Consider the following 18,345-nt stretch of genomic DNA (forward strand, 5'->3'; position numbering starts at 1 on the left):
GAGGGGGGAAGAAGAAGAGAGAGGGAGAGAGAGAGGGGAGAAGAGAGAGGGAGAGAGAGAGAGGAGAGAGAGAGAGAGAAACTGTGGGGACGGTGAGGCGGAGCCGGAAAAAAAGTGTACACGTGTGTAACTCCAACAAAGTGTCTGGGCTGTGCAAATACACGCCGATTCATTAAAAAACACACATTCATTATTTTTTATCTTCTTTTTTCGGGGTGAAAGCGGCAGGGCGAGGTGAAGCAGGGAATTAAGTCATGACGATTCCAGCGTGGCTGCCCGCGCCCCCGTCCCATGCGTCGAGTGTGCGCCGCTCGGCGTGCTACAGACTCATTCCGAGAGTCGTTTTCGTCACTGTGTCCCTCGGTCTCATGGGGCGTGCCGTGTAGGTGCGAGAGAGATAGAGCGATGGAAACGACTTTTGGAATCAGTCTGCAGGACAGTATACGCTCCCGAGACACCCAAACCCAAGCGAGACGACCCATGATAGCTGTGCCACCGGGTCACAAGGTGGAGGGCTACAGAGCCACAGGGTCACAGGGCCACAGGGTTCATGCGGATGCATTCGCAAAGGCCAAAGGGCTGACAGGTAGCAAAGGGCCCGCCCCGGGCAACCTTCCCTCGGTGGGGTCCGGCTGGTTGTAGCCGCCTAGCCGCGCCTCGGGCGGCTGCTGGCCTGGGCCTGCCCAGCCCAGCCTGGTGGTAGGCATTCGTGCATTCCGGGGCCGGTATGCAGGCCCGCATCCGAGCCCCCCCCCCCCCTCTCTATCTCAAGCTGCTTCGGTTAGGCTGCCAACAGGCAGCCGATCGAAACGTCACGCGTTTTGGCGCCAACATTATGAAACGCGTGCTGCGATTGGCTGTGGCGATTGTCGGGTGGCAACGAACGCTTCGCCAGACAGACAGACAGACAGACAGACAGACAGACAGACAGGACAGGCGGTCGCAGACAGACAGACCGAGTCCATTAGGGCTGTCCACCACTAATGAAACGTTTTCCCCAAAGCGATGTCTCCCCTCGAAATGACACTGAGGGCGTTCGAGAGTATCGATTTGCGGGAATCGCCTTTAATTGGCGCGGCGGGGCGGGGGAGGGCGTCGTTTATCTCTCGCCTCGCCGCGCCCCCAAAACGCTCACCTGAAACAGACCTGTAATCTTAATTGGCCCGATTTGTTTTCGTTGTCAAGCAGCGGCTGGATTTCACTTATTCACCGCGGCAAACTTTTAATGAGAGGCCGGGAGTGGATGACGCCCTCGGGGAGGAGGAGGTGGAGCGGGGGGGGGGGGGGGAGGGATATCTGTTGGGTGCATTTGGCTGTGTCCCTGGTCATCCCACCGCCGCTGCGCGTAGGACAGCTTCCCTCCTGCTTTTCTGCCTCTCTCTCTCTCTCTCTCTCTCTCTCTCTCTCTCTCTCTCTCCCTCCCCTCCCCCGTCCCGGCGGCCCGCCTGAAACTGAATGATTTATAGCATGTCAATGAGGCCACCTTCGTCCCCCCTGCTGCCTTCCCCCATATCACCGCCAGTGGCGCGCGGAGCCAAGTGTTGGCGGCTGTCCGGGCAGCAGGGCGTGGCCGGCGCGGCCGCAGCAAGACAGCCCAGTGCCAACTCCACAAGACAAAAAAAAAATTAAAAAAACCAAAATCATTCCAAAATTTGTGATGTTTTTTAAATTTTGTGAACGAGGATTTTTGTACACAATACCAATGTTTTTTTATTCAAAATTTAAATTTTATCGTGCTTAATGCCAACTGTTACGGAGAAACCACCGAAAAACGGCTAACACAAACCTGAAATGTTGTTACGTTGGCACCCCTTCGCGCGCCGGACTGCGGTAGGAAGTATGAAAGCGGTGGAGGAAGCGAGATAGCAGCCGACGCAATCCAGTGGTCTTTCCTTTTCCCCACTTTTTTTTTTGCGGTGCAGCAGCACATTCCCCGCTGTTTCGCGTTTCCCGCCAAAATGCACCGCCTTCTGTCCGTACCTGGAGCCAGAAAAAGCGGGCCAGGCGTTGTGTGCGGAGCGCTGGGCGAGAGTGTGTGAGAGAGAGGGGGGGAGGGGGGGGGGAGGCACACTCGGGGGCCTTCCGTCTGGCGCTGCCCGCGACACGGCTCCACGCTCTCAGAGATACATGTTCCCGAGGAGGAAGAAGAGAGCACTTCCAAAATCCACTCGTTCGTAAAGTCGGTCGCAGACGCCGAGAAAGTAGATCCATTTCGCGTGTGGTGGTATCGCATGTGTGGACTAGCACTGTTCTTGTCGTCACGAGTTCGTAGATAAAGTTTGTCATGTCTTCTTTGGCGCCAACACGATTCCGTGCCCAATAATTAAACAAATCAAATATGTATAAATGTTCCGCTGGCGGCGACAGCCCGTCTGGTCTCGCTGTGCTGCCAGGCTATGCCAGGCAGCCTGCTCACCGCACAGTGGGCCAGAAGCCCTCTGCAGGCGGCTAAAACTCTGGACGTGTTTTGAGCTCCAGAGGCGCTAAAAGCAGGACTCGAACCGATCGTGTGACCCCACCAATGGATTGCTCTCCGAACGAGGAATCCATTGGTGGGGCCTCACGGTCGGTTCGAGTCATGTTCAGCGGCCCAGGAGCTCAAAACGCGTCCAGAGCTTCCGCCATCCTCGACCGGTCTTCTGGCCCACTGTTCGCCGTCTGCCCAGCGACCAACCCGGAGACCGGAATCCGGGGCGGCTAAATCCACGCTGTTGGCTCAGCCCCTCCCCCCCCTCCCCCGGCCGCCTCGGTATTCATCTCCTTAAAATGACATTCTGCCGGGCTTTCTTCTGCGGGCAATTACCTGTGAAGCCCGAAGGGTCCTCGCAGACGCTACGCTCCGAGGCACACCCGAGGAAATAGCATCCCCGAAGTGGGGGAGGGAGAGCAAAATAAAAACAATGAGGCAGCCGGGGGATGACACGCAGGGAGGCTAGAACTTTTGAATACCATGTCGCAAGCACATCGAAAGCATGCATTCGGTGTGCGTTGAGGCCTGCATACTAAATGCTTATAGACTTTTGGCCCCCAAGTATTGACGTTTTTGTGCTGGTGCAAGTTATGCATAAATTTTGTGCATAAATCAGGTAAAATTAAAAAAAACACTAAAGAAAAATATAAAAATACCGTCCTTAAATTATGTTTTAAAATTGAGATAGTTAACATTAGTTTAATGAGCGCATATATGGCAATAGTTATGGACAAATGAAAGTAAATAAACATTTGGCTGCCGATTTCGAGTGGCAAGCTGGATTTGTGGCGCACTGTCTGGCAGACACCAGCCAAGACACCGTGGGAATAACCTGGCTCGCCCCACCATGAATTCTAGGCGTGTCCCCTTTCTATAAACCTGTGCCTCCGGCGACGTCCGGGCCTCGACACCCATTCCGCATTCCACCCTTCTCCTACAAGAAAGGATCAGCAGGGCTCTTCCCCCTCTCCACAGCGCAGGGACGCTCCAAGTATCTCCTCCGTTTAGTCGGGTACTGGTGGGCAGTGCCGTCGGGTTATCAGACATTCATCATTCTTACTACGACCAGATTTTCGTTTTATCTAACACTTGAAAAGGGTCAAACCTCACTTACATTTGATAGTTGACGGTTAGATGCTAATCAGAGCAATTGCGGCCAAAGCCGAGCCGAGTTTTCTGATGTCCGTCTTCCTAGAATCCCGGATCCCTCTTCTTTTTGTGACTGTGTTTGTTATTCCTCCTTGTTATCTCTCCTCCCATCTCGCTTGCCGAGGGTTTTCGTTCTTCGTAATGAAAGCATCACTCCAGCTCCAGCGGGGAAATTCCTGCCCCGCGCGCACGTGCGGGAAATTTCCCGTCGGCATCACCGCTGTGGGAAATTTTGCGCAATCGGATCGGGAAAATTCCCATCGACGCAATTGGAGCGGAATATTTCCCGTCGACGCAATCGGTGCGGGAAATATCCCCGCAAGGCGACGCCCCCGTGTCCTCGCTGTCAAGCCTATTCGAGGGGGCGGCTCGCATTAGGATTCCATATCACATTCCAAGAATTGGAGATTCATTGATTCGTCGCACGACAAGGAATTCCCCCCCCCCCCAACGACTCTCGGAATCAGTCTACTGGCCCGAGTAGCCCAGCCCACAGTGGGCCAGAAGGCTGCGGAGGCGGTCGAAACCAGTTGAAATCCTAGACGCGTTTTAAGCTACAGAGTAGCTTAACAGGATTCGAACCGAACGTGTAACCCCACCAATGGTTTCCTTGTTCGGAGAGCAATCCATTGGTGGGGGTCACACGCTCGGTTCGAGTCTCATTGCGCGACTCTGCAGCTCAAAACGCGTCTAGAGTTCTGGCCAACGGTCTTCTGGCACACTGCAGCCGGGGCCTTTCATTGGCCGAGCCTCCAAGATAATTCCTTCCCGCTGCGCGGCTGCGCGCTCACCGCCCCTCAGACTCGCAGACTCACAGCCACTGCTTGCCCGATGGGTCGGAATCGGAGCCGCTCTCCAGTCGGCTTGCGTCATTGTACTGGAGAGAGAGAGAGAGAGAGAGAGAGAGAGAGAGAGAGAGAGAGAGAGAGAGAGAGAGAGCTGTGCTTAAAGCGCGCTTCGGTTTGGAGCGCCCCTCCCAGGCCTCGGCTTGCCTCGGCCGGCATCGGCCCCTGCACCTGCAGTCTGCATTGGCGTGGCCGCGAGGCCGCGGGGCGCGTAGCGGTGGCTGCAGAATGCAGGCGATGCGGGCGATGCAGAGCCACTGCCGCACAAGTGGTCGCATTGTTGCATTCCGCGTGCAGCCCGGTGCAGCCCGGTGCAACCGAGCATCAGGTTGCAGCGCAAGCATTGGCACCGTCCTTCTCTCTCTATCTCGCTCGTACTGTAACCGCAGCCCAAGCACCGGCATCGACCCTCTCGCTCGCACTCCGACCGAAGCCCAGGAATGCCGGAGCGGCCGGACGCCCTGCCACGCATTCGGATGCGAGAGCGCTCCAAGACGCATCGAAGAGCGCCCCCCTCCCACACACACAAGAATGCACTAACGTGGAATTGGCATAATATTATGCATAAAAATACATAAATTTATGCAAATTTCAGCACAATTTTATGCAAAACGTCACACAGATTTAAAATTAAGCATCACCACATACAAAATTGTACATAAACATTTAGCGTGTACTTGGGCAACACAGTCACACACACACGAACCTGAATGGAGTGAAAAAAATTAGTAAAAAGGAGGTTTTGGAAATGTTTGGAGGTACATTTTTTTTTGCCAGAAAGAAGGTTTTTCTTTTTGCTGAAATTCACAGAAGCATTTTTCTTGCAGTACAATCAAAATCACTCCCACAAACAAAACACGCATCCTGCCGTGTCGCTGCTTGTTGTTGTTGTTGCTGCTGCACTCAAAAAAATAATATAGGATTTTGTAACGATCTTGATACAAAATTCTGTAACACGTCAGTCGGATACAAAAATTTGTATCATTGATCCTAAATTCTGTATCACGTCAAGAATGTTACGAATTTACGAATCAGTGCTTCAAAATTCTAAATCTGATACAAAATTCTGTACTTTTTGTTTCAATATTCACAATCAGTGATATAGTTCCATGTAAAAATGCGATCTTTATGCAAATAACTGTAACTGATACAGAAAACCGTAACATATCGTTACAAGTTTACATATCGTCTGATGCAAAAATTAATAACGCAAATTTAAAGTCAAATTACGTGCTTAATTTTAACATCGCAGTTGATCGGGCGAAAAGCCCTAACGTGGGGCATGGTACTTTAGAAGCTTCGGGCCAGGAACTCTCACTGTCGCGCCGCAGGGCTCGTTTCCCACCACTACCTGGGCATGCAGCGTGCCCGCTCGGTGTCATCGACAGTCTGCGACGTGTCTCCCCATACGGCGCTGTGGCGCAAGCGGTAGCATGCCGAGCTGGCAATCCGGGGGACCGGGGTTCGGTTCCAGAGAACGCAGTTCGGTTTCTCCGGGTATTCGGGAGTACAGGAGCGACAGAGCGAATGTGTAGGAACGAACGATCGATGAGGTTCAAATTTTGTTTATAAAACGACAAATTTTTATGGTTTTTGCATTGCAGAATTCTGTAACCGGGAAACAGTTAAGCGTAACGCGTGATACAAAATTTTATATCAGTGCTGATACAAAATTCTGTAACATTTGTAGTGGAAATTACTGCGTAACCATGTTACAGAATTTTGTATTGAAATTTTTTTGAGTGTGCGGATGATGTCCGCGTGGCCGCGGGATATGGCACGAGCAGGCGATATAGTGGTGCCAACTGGCTGCTATGGCCAAGGCTATGGCCCATTGCTGCCAACACGCACGCCACACACCGAGGCGCATCGCGCGCATCGCGCGTCACCCTGTCGGCAAAGTTGGCAACCCTCTCAGGTGGGCTCCGTCGATGCCCAATGACTTGGCCAAATGACCGTTGCTTTGCCGCCCGTTTCCACGCCGTTTCCGGGCAGTGTGTGCTTCAGCCCCGCGTCGCCGCACTAGCGCACGCGTCTAGTGTGAGTGTGTGTGTGTGTGCCTGCGTGTGTTTGTGTTGCTGTTGGTGTTTGCGCTAACGGGTGTAAGCCTGTTCAGTCCCGTGCGCACCCCGGCCGCTGCGGGGCTCCAGAGGCCCTCGCAGCAGTCCCTCGCGAGTTCCCTCGTCTCGATAGGATAGGCTTGCAGCGTTACACTGGTAAGCCCGTTAAAGGTTCGGCTCGAGGCGAATGAGGTTAGGCACCCTGAAGGTGAGGCTAGGAGGACACGTTTCGAGCTCCACAGTCCTAAAATCGGAGCCGAATCGGTCACAGGGCCAACACAGTGGAACAGAAAGACCTCTGGAGGTGGATTAAGCACTGGACGCGTTTTGATATCCAGAGTCGCTAAGAAGGACTTGAACAGCACGTGTGACCCCACCAATGGATTCCTCGGTTCGAGTCCCATTTAGCGACTCTGGTCTCTGGAGCTCAAAACGCGTCCACAGTTTCGGCCGCCTGGGCCGGTCTTCTGGCCCACTGTGCAATGGATTCGAAGGGCACGCCCCGCCTGTCCGTGGATCTCGAAGCGTGGCCTCACAGGCCTTCTGGCAATCGCCGCCTTATTTCCGCACGATACTATCGAGAGACGACCAAATGGGGCAAGCCTTCCATTATCAGATTACAGTCGTCTGGGCCAATTACAAGGCAGGTTTGTGGGGCGCTATCGCGGACCAAGTGGACCGTGTTCTAACTTCCATAATCTCATCTACTTCTAGTGATGGCGCCAGGGCGGGGCAGGGCGGGGCGGGGTGGGGCGGGGCGGGGCGGTCCGCATGCACCTCAAGTTTCCGGCACTGTAAGCCCTTTCAGTGGAGATCCATCCCGGCCCCTTATTTACCAAGTCAATTAAGGGATATAACTAACTGATAAGAAAGGAGAGCCGAGGAAAACAAAGCCTGGACGACGATTACGTCACGCGCGGGGCAAAAGTCTTTTCAATTTATTTCATTCCTTTTCGTTTCCATCTTTTCGTTTCCGTCCCTGGAACTCGATGTACAAAACAGGACTAGATTTCCATGACAAGCCGCACCGGCCTGTCCGCGAGTTGAAATGAAAAAGAATTGAATAATTTCGTTTAATTCCGGAGGCCGTTGATTGGGCTTGCGAGTCACCCGGTCGTCTGAGGAACGGTCCCAGAGGAAAACGCAGACAACGTGGGTCACTTCACATGAAAAGAAGCAGTCCTGTCCAACAAGACCATAGCGACAGTCAGACTCTGGACTTCAAAAATGTTCTATTCACTCTCACATTGTTTCATTTCCGTCCATTATCTTAAACTTTTTCATTTGCTCATTGTTTTTCTTTTTGAAGGATTAATGCAAGTGCAAAAGTGCGACACTTTGGCAGCTCATAAACACAACCCGCGGTATGCGCCGCCACTTTCAACTTGCGATGGGTTATTTAGAGTTTGGAGCGCTGCTAGGCGGTGCTAGGCGCCGCGGCAGCTGTGGGGTGAAAGTGTGAAATACTGGCCAGGCCATAATTCTGGTATATTGTGTGTCAGTCGGGGCCGTTACGTTGCCCTCAGTCTCTCCAGGTGCATTCATCTCGAGCGGCTTTCAAGCAGCACTACGCGAACACAGTGGGCCAGAAGATCGCGGTGGGGGCGGTCGGAATCCCAGACGCGGTTTAGAGCACCAGAGTCGCTAAATAGGACTCGAACCGAACGTGTGACCCGACGAATGGATTGCGCCCCGAACGAGGGAATCTATTGGTGGGGTCACACGTTTAGTCCTATGACTCTGGAGCTCAAAACGCTTCTAGTATTTCGGCCACCTTCACCGATCTTCTGGCCCACTGTGCATCGAGGTTGTCGATTAACCGACAAAATATACACTATTTTGATTTTTTTTTCAAGCAAGCTAGACTTTTTTGCGCTGTAGCACCTCTGTCTGCTCATCACGGTCTAGCCGACCTAGCCTTGCCAGTCTCCCCAGACGACGCGCGTCCGTCTATTTTTATCGCGTCTCGGCACATTCCTCGGCGCGTTCGCCACTGTCCGCCATATCTGCCGGCGAACAGACAGACAGACAGACAGACAGACAGACCGGGCTGCCAGGCCCATGAAGGGAACGGCCTGCCATACGGAGGTCATCTGATCGGCTGTCAAGAGCAGGGCCGGCTGGGCTATGGCAGCATGGCAGCAGGGCGGGCTGTCCGGCCGCCCAACAGCCAGTATCTGACTGGGCGATCGCTGCACGATGTCGCTGCCCCGCCGCTTCATTCACGAAAGCTGCCTTGTTTTCTGGGTGGCGCTCCGGGTCGGGTGCCTCAGAGCGATCGGATTCGGGTCTTGGCCGTGCCTCGCTCCGCTGCGCCGCGAAGCGTCCCTCGCTCGGACGCCTCACCTTGCCGCCTCGCTCGCCTTGGCCGCCTCGGCTGCCGTGGCCGCCTTGGCGCCCGCAAGCCCGCAAGCGGCTTGTTTCGCAGCTGTTGCGCGGGGACAGTCAGTGGCTCGGAATCCCTTCTCTCTCTCCCTCTCCCTCTCTCTCTCTCTCTCTCTCTCTCTCTCTCTCTCTCTCTCTCTCTCTCTCTCTCTCTCTCTCTCTCTCCCTCTCCCCTCGAGGAGGTAGGCAAACTGCCTTATTTATGACGCAAAGGACGTCGCAAAGAAGGCGTGCCGCTCCGGGCGCCTCGCGCTCCGCTGCCCTTTGCAGCGACCCCCTTCCTCCTACCCTTCTCTCTCTCTCTCTCTCTCTCTCTCTCTCTCTCTCTCTCTCTCTCTCTCTCTCTCTCTCTCTCTCTCCAACCTCAAGCAAGGCTCTGGCGCGGGCCGGGACCCCGCGCGTTCGGCCCGCCGCGCCTTCTATTTCACACACGCCCGACAGGAAATTACCAGCCGGGAAACAATTTGTGCATTATTTCTTTTTTTGTGTATCTCGGCCGTTGTTTGCGAGCATTTTTACCAGCCTGTTAAATCAGGACTGGAAAAAGACCTTCTGCACGGTTTTTTATGTTTAACTGCTTTTTTTATGCTTGTTTTTTAAAATTTAATACCTATTGCAATTTTTAAAATATCACATTAACATAATTTTAAACTGAGAGAATTAAAAGAAAAGTTGTTTTTCTTTTTTTGGCGCGTGTTGTCAGAAAAAAAATTGGCAGCACTGTGATCCGACAACCGTGCAACGTTGTCGGCAACGTTCGGCCAACAGCTAGCAGGCGCCTGCGAAGCGCGGGATAGGCAAATCATGAACACGCCAGCGTAGCGGGACTGCCTACCTATCGGGCGCTCTTTGGCTCACTTCAGCAAGGCGATGAAGAAGAAGAAGAAAAAGAAGAAGAAGAAGAAGAAGAAGAAGAAGAAGAAGAAGAAGAAGAAGAAGAAGAAGAAGAAGAAGAAGAGAACTATGCATTATTGAATGCAGGTGGCGATGGCTATCAGGTTGGCACCGCGCTAGAGGGCGGCTAGGGCCTCCTGACAGGGTTGCCAACGTCTAATGAGCGGTCTGCAGGGCTGCCAACGCCCCGGGCCAACGCCTCAAGGAGGCCGTGGGGGGCTGCACCGGGGAGGGGACAGCGGGCAGCCAACCGAACAGTTTTCAGTCTTTTTTTATACTGAGCATGTTGCGTTGTTCGAAAGCTGGCCAACCCTTAACAACATAAACTTTTAAGAACTCACAAGCTGACCAACCCTTGACGCAATAACTTTTTAAAATGCCCAAGCAGACCAACTTTTCATAAAATGACTTTTTAGAACACCCAAGCAGACCAGCCCTCGATGACATGAATTTTTAAAAATTCGTAGGTTGACGAATCCTTTACAAAACGACTTTTCAAAATTACCAAGCTGACCAACCCGTTAATAAAAAATATTATTCAAAACTCCCCAGCCCTACTCTATCAAATTACGTTTTGAACCTAATTTTTGGACATTTGCCTATACCAGTAGTTGGCAGTCCTGGTGAAAGCAAACCTGAATGTTTATAGGTGGGTACGTCTACATTTTCGCCACCGAAGAAATGAGAGGGTGGCCGTACACTGATTTACATGGTATCTGGAGACGCGGTGCAGTCGGCGGCCCGCTCGGCCCGCTCGGCCCGCACGTGAGGCGCTTCAACAAGCAGCGGCCGCGCCGAGGGCCATGCGGGGGGAATTCAAAGGCCGAATTCCACTCCACGGGGAATGCCTGGAGCCGTCGCCCTCACTGTGGCTGGAGCCGTTGCCGGACCGGGGCGGCAAAGGTCGAGGCACACTGGGGGGGGGGGGGACAACGTCACACTGGGACTCACATAATGACCTTGACCAAAAAAAAAGTTGGCAAAACGGAACGAAAAACAGCGATTGAACGGCGCTCTGAACGCTACGTCCCCTTCGATCAGCATCTGTTCGCGTCCTCTCGTTCATTTAGATAAGCGTCGGTCAGGGACATGGTCGGGCCTCCCAGCAGACTGAGAGTCCTCTGTCTCGAACGCAATCGTCGGGCGGCCTGTATAGGTGCGAGAGAGCCAGGGCGACGAAAACGACTCTCAGTCTGCAGGGGCGGGCGGGGAGCGAGCAAAGGGCCTGGGGGGTCAGTGGGGCATCGCGGGGCATCGCGGAGGGTGTAGCCACTGATTGTGACATCGGCGGAGCAGCGGGGCCCTGCTTTCATTAGGGGGTCGTGTTCGTCACACGCCCCACTGGAGTCTGTAGTGCACTGTCAGACGCGAGAGCGCGAGGTTTTCAGCTTGTATTTGTGGTCCACCTTCGAGTTTCGTAAATGTGTTTTGCGGTGTGGTGGCCCAGTGTCGTGCGGGAGACGAGCCCTCCGAAAAATTTGGCGTCCTTATTAGGGTATGCTCTGCTAACATTTTATTGAGATTCCGAGTGCCTGTACCACGTAAACGGCTACAGATTAACTTGAGTTACTACAAATTTAATTTTGAATTTTGATGTATTATGTGTAATTTTTAGAAAGATCTATAACTGTCTACGAGGTAGCAGAACGAGAATTCAAAACTAAATTTGAAGATTAAGATATTCTCCGCATAATTTTATTTCTACAGCCGTTTCCAACATAAGGACACCTAAAATCTTTAAAAACAAATATTTAGTTAGCTCAGACTGCAGAATGATTCCCAGAGTCGTTTTCGTCGCGCTGTCTCTCTTGCACTCATGGGGCATCCCGCGTAGGTGCGAGAGCGAGCGAGAGAGACAGAGCGACAACAACGGCTCTCAGTCTTCTGGTCCTTGTTCGGCCGGTGGTGGCCGCAGTACGCCACTGGAACGCCGACTGGCGCCGCGCGACGCCGTTACATCTCATGCAGTCCGCAAGTCCCAATAAAAGCGTCCCATTTGGCTGCGCGGAGCCTCCGTCCCTCCGCCCTCGGCGGCGCCACTGTGTCTGCACCGCGGGGGGAGGGGGTGCCCCACTTACAAACAGTCTGCATCTCCGCAGTTTTCGCGTCTCCGCGCGTCTCTGTGGCGCCGGAGCGAGAGCGGCTTTGCCCTGGTACAGTACCTGATGCAGTCCGGCGGTACAGAGTACTCGTCGGTAATTACGGGTGCCGCCGTTGAAAAGGCCCGAGTCAATACCTGGAACAGGAAACGGCACGGCATTAGCGGCAAAGTCGGTGGAGTGAATTCCGGGTAGACTCGACTGTAAGCACGGCGCAAACAGAGTGCGCCGGGCTCTCGATGACCACTTCGACGGGTACTCTGCGCAGCCATCATTCGAGTGGAGTTACCCACTTCAATTCACCCAGTCGTAGTTTCCCAGGAACAAATGTACCACCATCAAGTTTTAGAGAACGACTTTTGAAGTCTTTTCATTTGAAAAAGGAAAAGAAACAACGACTCATTAAAAATGCAAAAAAAAAGTTTTCAACCAGATTCTAGCAGTGAAATCAGAGTACAAAGTTCCGTCAAAGTCACATCAAAATCCCATAGAAAAAAAAACTTCGGAGTATTCCCACACTTGCATGAGGGGTACATCGAAGAGCATACGAATCCTTGTAGGGCCGTAAGGCTACTTCGTGCCTAAAAGAACGTGGTTGGCGGGGTAACGGTGCCTCTGAGTTACCAATCCCCGTCCAAACCCATTGCCTCCAAAACCCTGGCGCCAGTTCGCGGAGTGCGCCCTGCTTCGCCCTGCTCCGCACTGCTTCGCTCTGGGCTTCCCTCCACCACAGCTGCGGCCGTGTCCTCGCAAATCCGCGCTGAAAGTACGACACGCTGATATTAAGAGAGGACACACATGCACAGACAAACAGGGCGAAATATGGCAGCGCGCGCGGAAAATAATAATAAAAAGATCTCGGCGCGCGTCCGCGCGATAGTGGGGGAGGCGACAAAAAAAGGAGAGAGGGCGTACAGTGCAGTGAGTGTTTGCGGTGGACAGAGAGAGAGAGACAGAGAGCATAGCGCGGCTTGCCCATGGCTCGCCCAGCGCCGCATCCCGCTGTCAGGTGGAATGAGTTATGTTTGGGTGTCATCCGCATGGCACAGATCCCGCACCCCCACGCTCCCCCACCACCTTGCTCCGCTCCTTTTCAGTGTTGAACCAATACCCGACCCGCCTTGCACACCCTTTTATTTTTTTGCCCCTAACGGATTCCCCCGTCTCCTCCCTCCCCCTCTAACGACAGAACACACAAAAGGAGGGTACTACTACACCGCGGGTGTGTCGCTGTTTTCATTTCGCGTCCCACTTTTCAGCCCCCGGGTCACGGGCGTGGCGCTGGCTGGGGCAGGTCGGAGTGCGGATGGGTTAGCCTGTGCCTTTTTGACTCAAAGAAAACGAGGAACTTCTCGCGAAGCAGATAGGCAATTTGAAAACTGCCTTTCATTTCCCTGTTGGGTTACTTTCGGGAACGACGGTCACCCTTGCCTGGATTTGGCTCCCTCTGTTCGTTTCGGGGCTACCCTCGGCTACCTTTGGTTCTTTCGGCGGGCTAACCTTGGCTACCTTGGGTTCTTTCGGGGTCAACCAGGGCTACCTTGGGTTCTTTCGGGGTCAACAAGGGCTACCTTGGGTTCTTTCGGGGCTGACCTCGCCTCCTTGGATTCCTACCCTCGGCTACCTTGGATTTTTCGGGGTTACCCTCGCCCACCTTAGGTTCTCCCAAGCCCCCTTCGGGCTGGGCCCCCTTCGGGCTGGGCCCCCTTCGGCTCCCTTCGGGCACCCTCGGCCGGTGCTGTGCCTTGCAGGCTTTGCAGGCTTTGCCGCATTGGCTCTGTTCCAGAGACATACTGCAGCAGCCACCACATGACGGTGCTATCCAGGCCATCCAGGACATCCAATTTGAATCTGAATATTGCGCCGCCGCAGCCTACCGCCATTGTTTTCAGGCAGATGAGTCGGCCTTGTCCTACACACCGCCAAGGCGCTCCGCACCCTCACAAAAGAAGACGACACTTTCGCATAATTTGCGCCGAAAGTATTTTAAGCGCGTAGCGTCAAACGCGGCACGGTAGAGCGGCAGCCAGGCCCTATATCCGCTTTCTTTACTGCCCATCTTGAATTCGTCTCACGAAGAAAACTTGTCCTCGCGCGGGTTGCCACTCGGCGCGCCCAGCTCCACAGGGCGCGGCAGATACAGACCGCTAGACCTTGGACTGGCAGCGAAAGCTTTCTCTTTGCGTTTCAAATGGAGAGTGGGCGGGAATGGTTTTTGAGTAATCTTCCTTTTAGTGAGGGGAGAGGGGAGGGGGGCATCACTTGAGTGGAGAAGCGGCGGAGGGGAGGGGTCACGAGGCGCTGAGGCGGGTTTAAGCCTCCCACCGTCGATTCCGTTCCAAATCGTATTCCCCAACACGATTCCTTGCACACAAACAGACCGCCCAAAAGGCGCAGTCGTGTCTCTACCACTCTCTGTGGATAAAAACTGTTTAAAAGCTTTCGTTTTTTTTGTTCCTTCGCCCGCACCTGTTGGTTGTCACCTCGGGGTCTACCCGCAAAAAAACACGAGTTCGATTTGTAATTTCTCGAGAGACTCCCGATAGCGTTTTATAGTGCCCTTTTTATTCCTGCATGATTCCTACTATGCAAAAGCAAATCATGACCAAAAGGAAAGAAACGTAGCTCTGCTCGTGCACTGAAAATCACCTGCCGCCGCTGTAAAAAGCCTTTTGACCTTGATTTACTTGCCGTATGACAGCTGTTAATTTATAGGCCGCCATGACAACCACGCCCTCTGCCGTGTTCGTCGCAGCGGCCCATTACCGAACTTAATTAAGACTTGTTTTCATATTTACATAATTTTGGCTAATGCGGACCGCTCGGTGCAACACGCACTGCAGACTTCTCTCTCAGCGCCCCCTTCCTTGGCTGAGCCTCATTTCGACCATTTCTCTCTCTCTCTCTCCCTCTCTCTCTCTCTCTCTCTCTCTCTCTCTCTCTCTCTCTCTCTCTCTCTCTCTCTCTCTCTCTCTCTCTCTCCTTTCCCGCCGGCGCGCATTTGTGCGGTATCTTCAAACAGCTCCAGGCACCTTGCAAACTTCCTGCAGCCGTTTCCGTCGTTCATTCCCTTCGCTGCACCGGCTTCCCGGCACGCCTGTCCACACAGACGGACCTCCCTGGGAAATAAATAAACCGGAAAAAGGGAAAATTCTAAATAAATCACACGGCCCTGAAACGAAACAAAAAAGGGGGGAAAGAAAAAAAGCGCAAGAGGGATGCGGTTGAAGGGGAGGTGAAAATGGCTGAGCACGGCGGTGAAGGTCACAGATGCTTGAAGCCAAACGAAGCAGAGAGAGAGAGAGCTGGAAAACGGGTGGAAAGAGGGGGGAAAATGAAAGGAAATTGCAGAGAAGAGCAGAGGAAAAGGGGACGACGGGAAAAGGGCAACGCGAGAGGGGCCGCCCGTACTTGTGACTCGCACCGGCAGAGCGCGCAGAGGGGATTCAAATCATTTATCTTCGGCTGCGAACCAGCACCACCCTGGACCGAGAGCCCTGGGCATCCCTGGGCCCTGTCCGCCTGGGGTCCGAGCTCTGCTAGCAGCGCTCCCGTAGTCCGGCGGTCTGCTTGCACGCGGCTTCAAACTGCTCGACGCTGGCGACGTCCCCGGCACCTGGTCAGGTGAAGGGGTTTAATCCGACGGAGTTCCTTCGTCGGAGTTCCCCGGCGAAAGTGGCAGAGATAATTAATTCCGACGCGGTGCGATCCTCGGCGGTATCGACAGAGAGAGAGGGGTGCGGCTGTTGTGGGGACGCCAGGAGGCGTTACTTTAAAGAGTGGTAACTCCTCAATTTGTGCCCGTCAATCCCCCTTCCCCCTTTTTTACCCCGCCAACTTCATTGAGTAATGATGGATGGCGTCGATTATGATGAGGGTCGATTAATGATTTTGATGGAGTGGTGGTGACTCGTCTAGGACTTCCCTCAGTCCGCTTCCAGTGCGACTCTATAAATGCGACTCTTGGCCGCGGAAATGGCGACGGCCAACATCGTGTTGAGGAATGAGGCTGCCTGCTGCACTGCAGCTGCCTGGCTGGCTGCCTGCAATCACGAAATGGATCGCTTCGATAACACAGGCTGACAGTGAGGACGGACGGAAAGGAAGCCGGGAGGGGGAGGCTGCCGAGGGCTGCCGAGGGCTGCCGAGGCCGAGGGTGGGGCTTGCTCTGCTGGCTCCACTGGCTGCGCTACAGTGAGGCAGGTCGCGAAACTCGGTGCCAAGGCGGTGCCCCGACCCACCGCCTTGCCCTTGGCCGGGGGATAGAGGAAGAGGCAACGGAACAGAGATACAGAGATAGCAAGGTGGATTGTGTAGATAAAGGGGTCGGCGACGTTTGGCCCTACTTCCGCTCTTCTCACTACGTCAAAATGGGATTGAAGGAAAAGGGAATAAAACTATTTGAAAAAATATCATCGGCATGTATTTGACCACAAAATACAGGAGCGAACAGAGAACAGACGCTGCTATGGAGCAACCCTGGTAAGCGAGCGAGATTCCGTTCAGTGATTTGACAAAGATTGTCCTGCAGTCAATTGGGTTCTACAGAAACACAAAAGCGAAGGCTTAGGCTGCCCTTTTCGTACACGGGCCTCAGCTCACTTTCAACTTCGACACCAGGGGTCAATGCAGCCACAGCGATCTCCTGACTGGGTGGCATAGCCATCCGGGTTCTGCTGACCGGCGAGGAACTGCTGGCTGCATCGATGCTGATTGTCAGATCCTGAAATTGAGCTTCAGGTGTGGTGGCGGCCTCCCCTCCACCTTTAAGCCTCAAAATTAAAAACAATGTGGAGCTTCTAGTAATATGGTAGTCAGAAACAGTCTTGCCATTTTCACACTGTATTCCAGCTACTACAAGTCTTTGTTGGTCAACAGGGATACCCTCCAGATCCATTATTATACGTTTCATTTCATCAATTGTCGTTGACTTCGTTACTTCAACAAACTGTGCTTTGCCAGTAAGAGTGACTACCTTAACAAAAAACTTATTCGTGTCACCTCCTATGTCATACCAAGTACAGTGACTAAGATTGAGTGATGATTCTCGTGAGTTCTTGACCACCGGAGCCAGATTCATCGTAAACCAGGTTTTCGTACCGGCATGTGCCACCATGTCCCCGTCCGTCGAAGCATCTCTATAAAGAGAAACATTTTGTTTCAATTCAAAGGAAGTTGCGTTCTTTTACATTGCTGATTAATACTGCAAATGAAGAAAATGCTAAGCTCACCTAGTGATCTTTGCTTCCTTATGCAGGTGCAGCAGGCGGCTCTCGTTAACGCGATGCAGCACTCCGTTGTGCTCGCGGAGTAGGGTAAAGAAGCACGCTGGAGAGATGCCGAGGTTCGCGACCGCAAAGGCGAGCTTGCCGGGCTTGGGAGCCACAAAATGTACCGTGCGGGTGTCGGCACCAACAACGACCGAAGGAACGCAGGACTCGGAGTCACATCTAACAGTCACAAAAAGAAGCCGGCGATCTGATTCGTCTTGCACAGCTGCCATTTCAAACGGCAAAAGATCCCTTGAATGTGACAAGAACGCTGCGTCTGCTCGTCGGTGAGGAGACTCGTCTGCTTTGGCCGATCGCTCGGAACTGCGGGCAAAATACAATGTAGCGTGTTATCTTGGAGATAGGGTATCGCGGGATTCATCAGGCGTGTTTCTTGCAACTGCATGGCTGTTTATCAGGGCGTGCAGTTGCATTGCCGGTTTCAAGATAAGGCAGTCGCCAGACAGTGACGTCATTGCGACAGTCTGTGCTTCGATGACGCAGATGAAGCGTATTCCCCACTTGGAGCCAGGAGATCGAGCCGTGCAGTCGGAGCAGGCCCCTAAAGGGACGCAGCCAGGCTTACCTTTCACCTTTCTTCGGCAAACTCCTTTCCCCTGTTCTAATCCTGCCGCAGCATCCGTGCGAGAGTGCCATTTATTGCCCTCTCACTCCGATCCCCGTCTGTTGGACCGTGTCTATTTGTCCTTGTCCCCGGCCATTTGTCGCTGTCTTGTCCCTTTCCGCGCTGCCCTGGCCGGCCCCTGTGGCCGAGCCGAGCGTCCCCCCCCCCCCTCCCAGACTCCATCCCCCATCTTTTCCCTTTCTCCAATTTTTTCACTTCACTCGTCTGACGCGGAGCAAGCCACGCGATGGAACCCATATCCTTCCAGAAGATACCCCTCGCCGGCGTGGTGATTGAGGTACCCCTTCCGAACGCATCACCCTGGGCCACGAGCCCGTCGCAGGCCGACAAAATTCACGGCGCGTTTCGAGCTACACAGTCGCTAAATGGAACTCGAACCGAACCTGTGACCCGACCTACGGATTGCTCCCGGAACGAGGAATCCATTGATAGGGTCACACGTCTGGTTCGGGTCCTGTTCAGCGACTCGGGAGCTCAAAACGCGCCTAGAGTTTTGGCCGCTCCCACCGCTTCCAAAACATTCGGCC

General features: G+C 53.5%; 1 protein-coding gene across 1 annotated transcript; it reads right to left on the reverse strand.

Annotated features, from left to right (window-relative positions):
* Nucleotides 1–16,302: 16,302 nt before the first annotated feature.
* Nucleotides 16,303–17,498, reverse strand: LOC117653236. Its single transcript, XM_034398768.1, has 2 exons — nucleotides 17,134–17,498; nucleotides 16,303–17,040 (listed from the first exon to the last, which is right to left on the reverse strand). Exons 1-2 carry the CDS (start codon nucleotides 17,403–17,405, stop codon nucleotides 16,434–16,436), a joined length of 879 nt encoding a protein of 292 aa, XP_034254659.1. The 5' UTR covers nucleotides 17,406–17,498; the 3' UTR covers nucleotides 16,303–16,433.
* Nucleotides 17,499–18,345: the final 847 nt, after the last annotated feature.

The sequence above is a fragment of the Thrips palmi genome, unplaced genomic scaffold, assembly GCF_012932325.1.
Source record: "Thrips palmi isolate BJ-2018 unplaced genomic scaffold, TpBJ-2018v1 HiC_scaffold_10, whole genome shotgun sequence".
Lineage (NCBI taxonomy): Eukaryota > Metazoa > Arthropoda > Insecta > Thysanoptera > Thripidae > Thrips > Thrips palmi.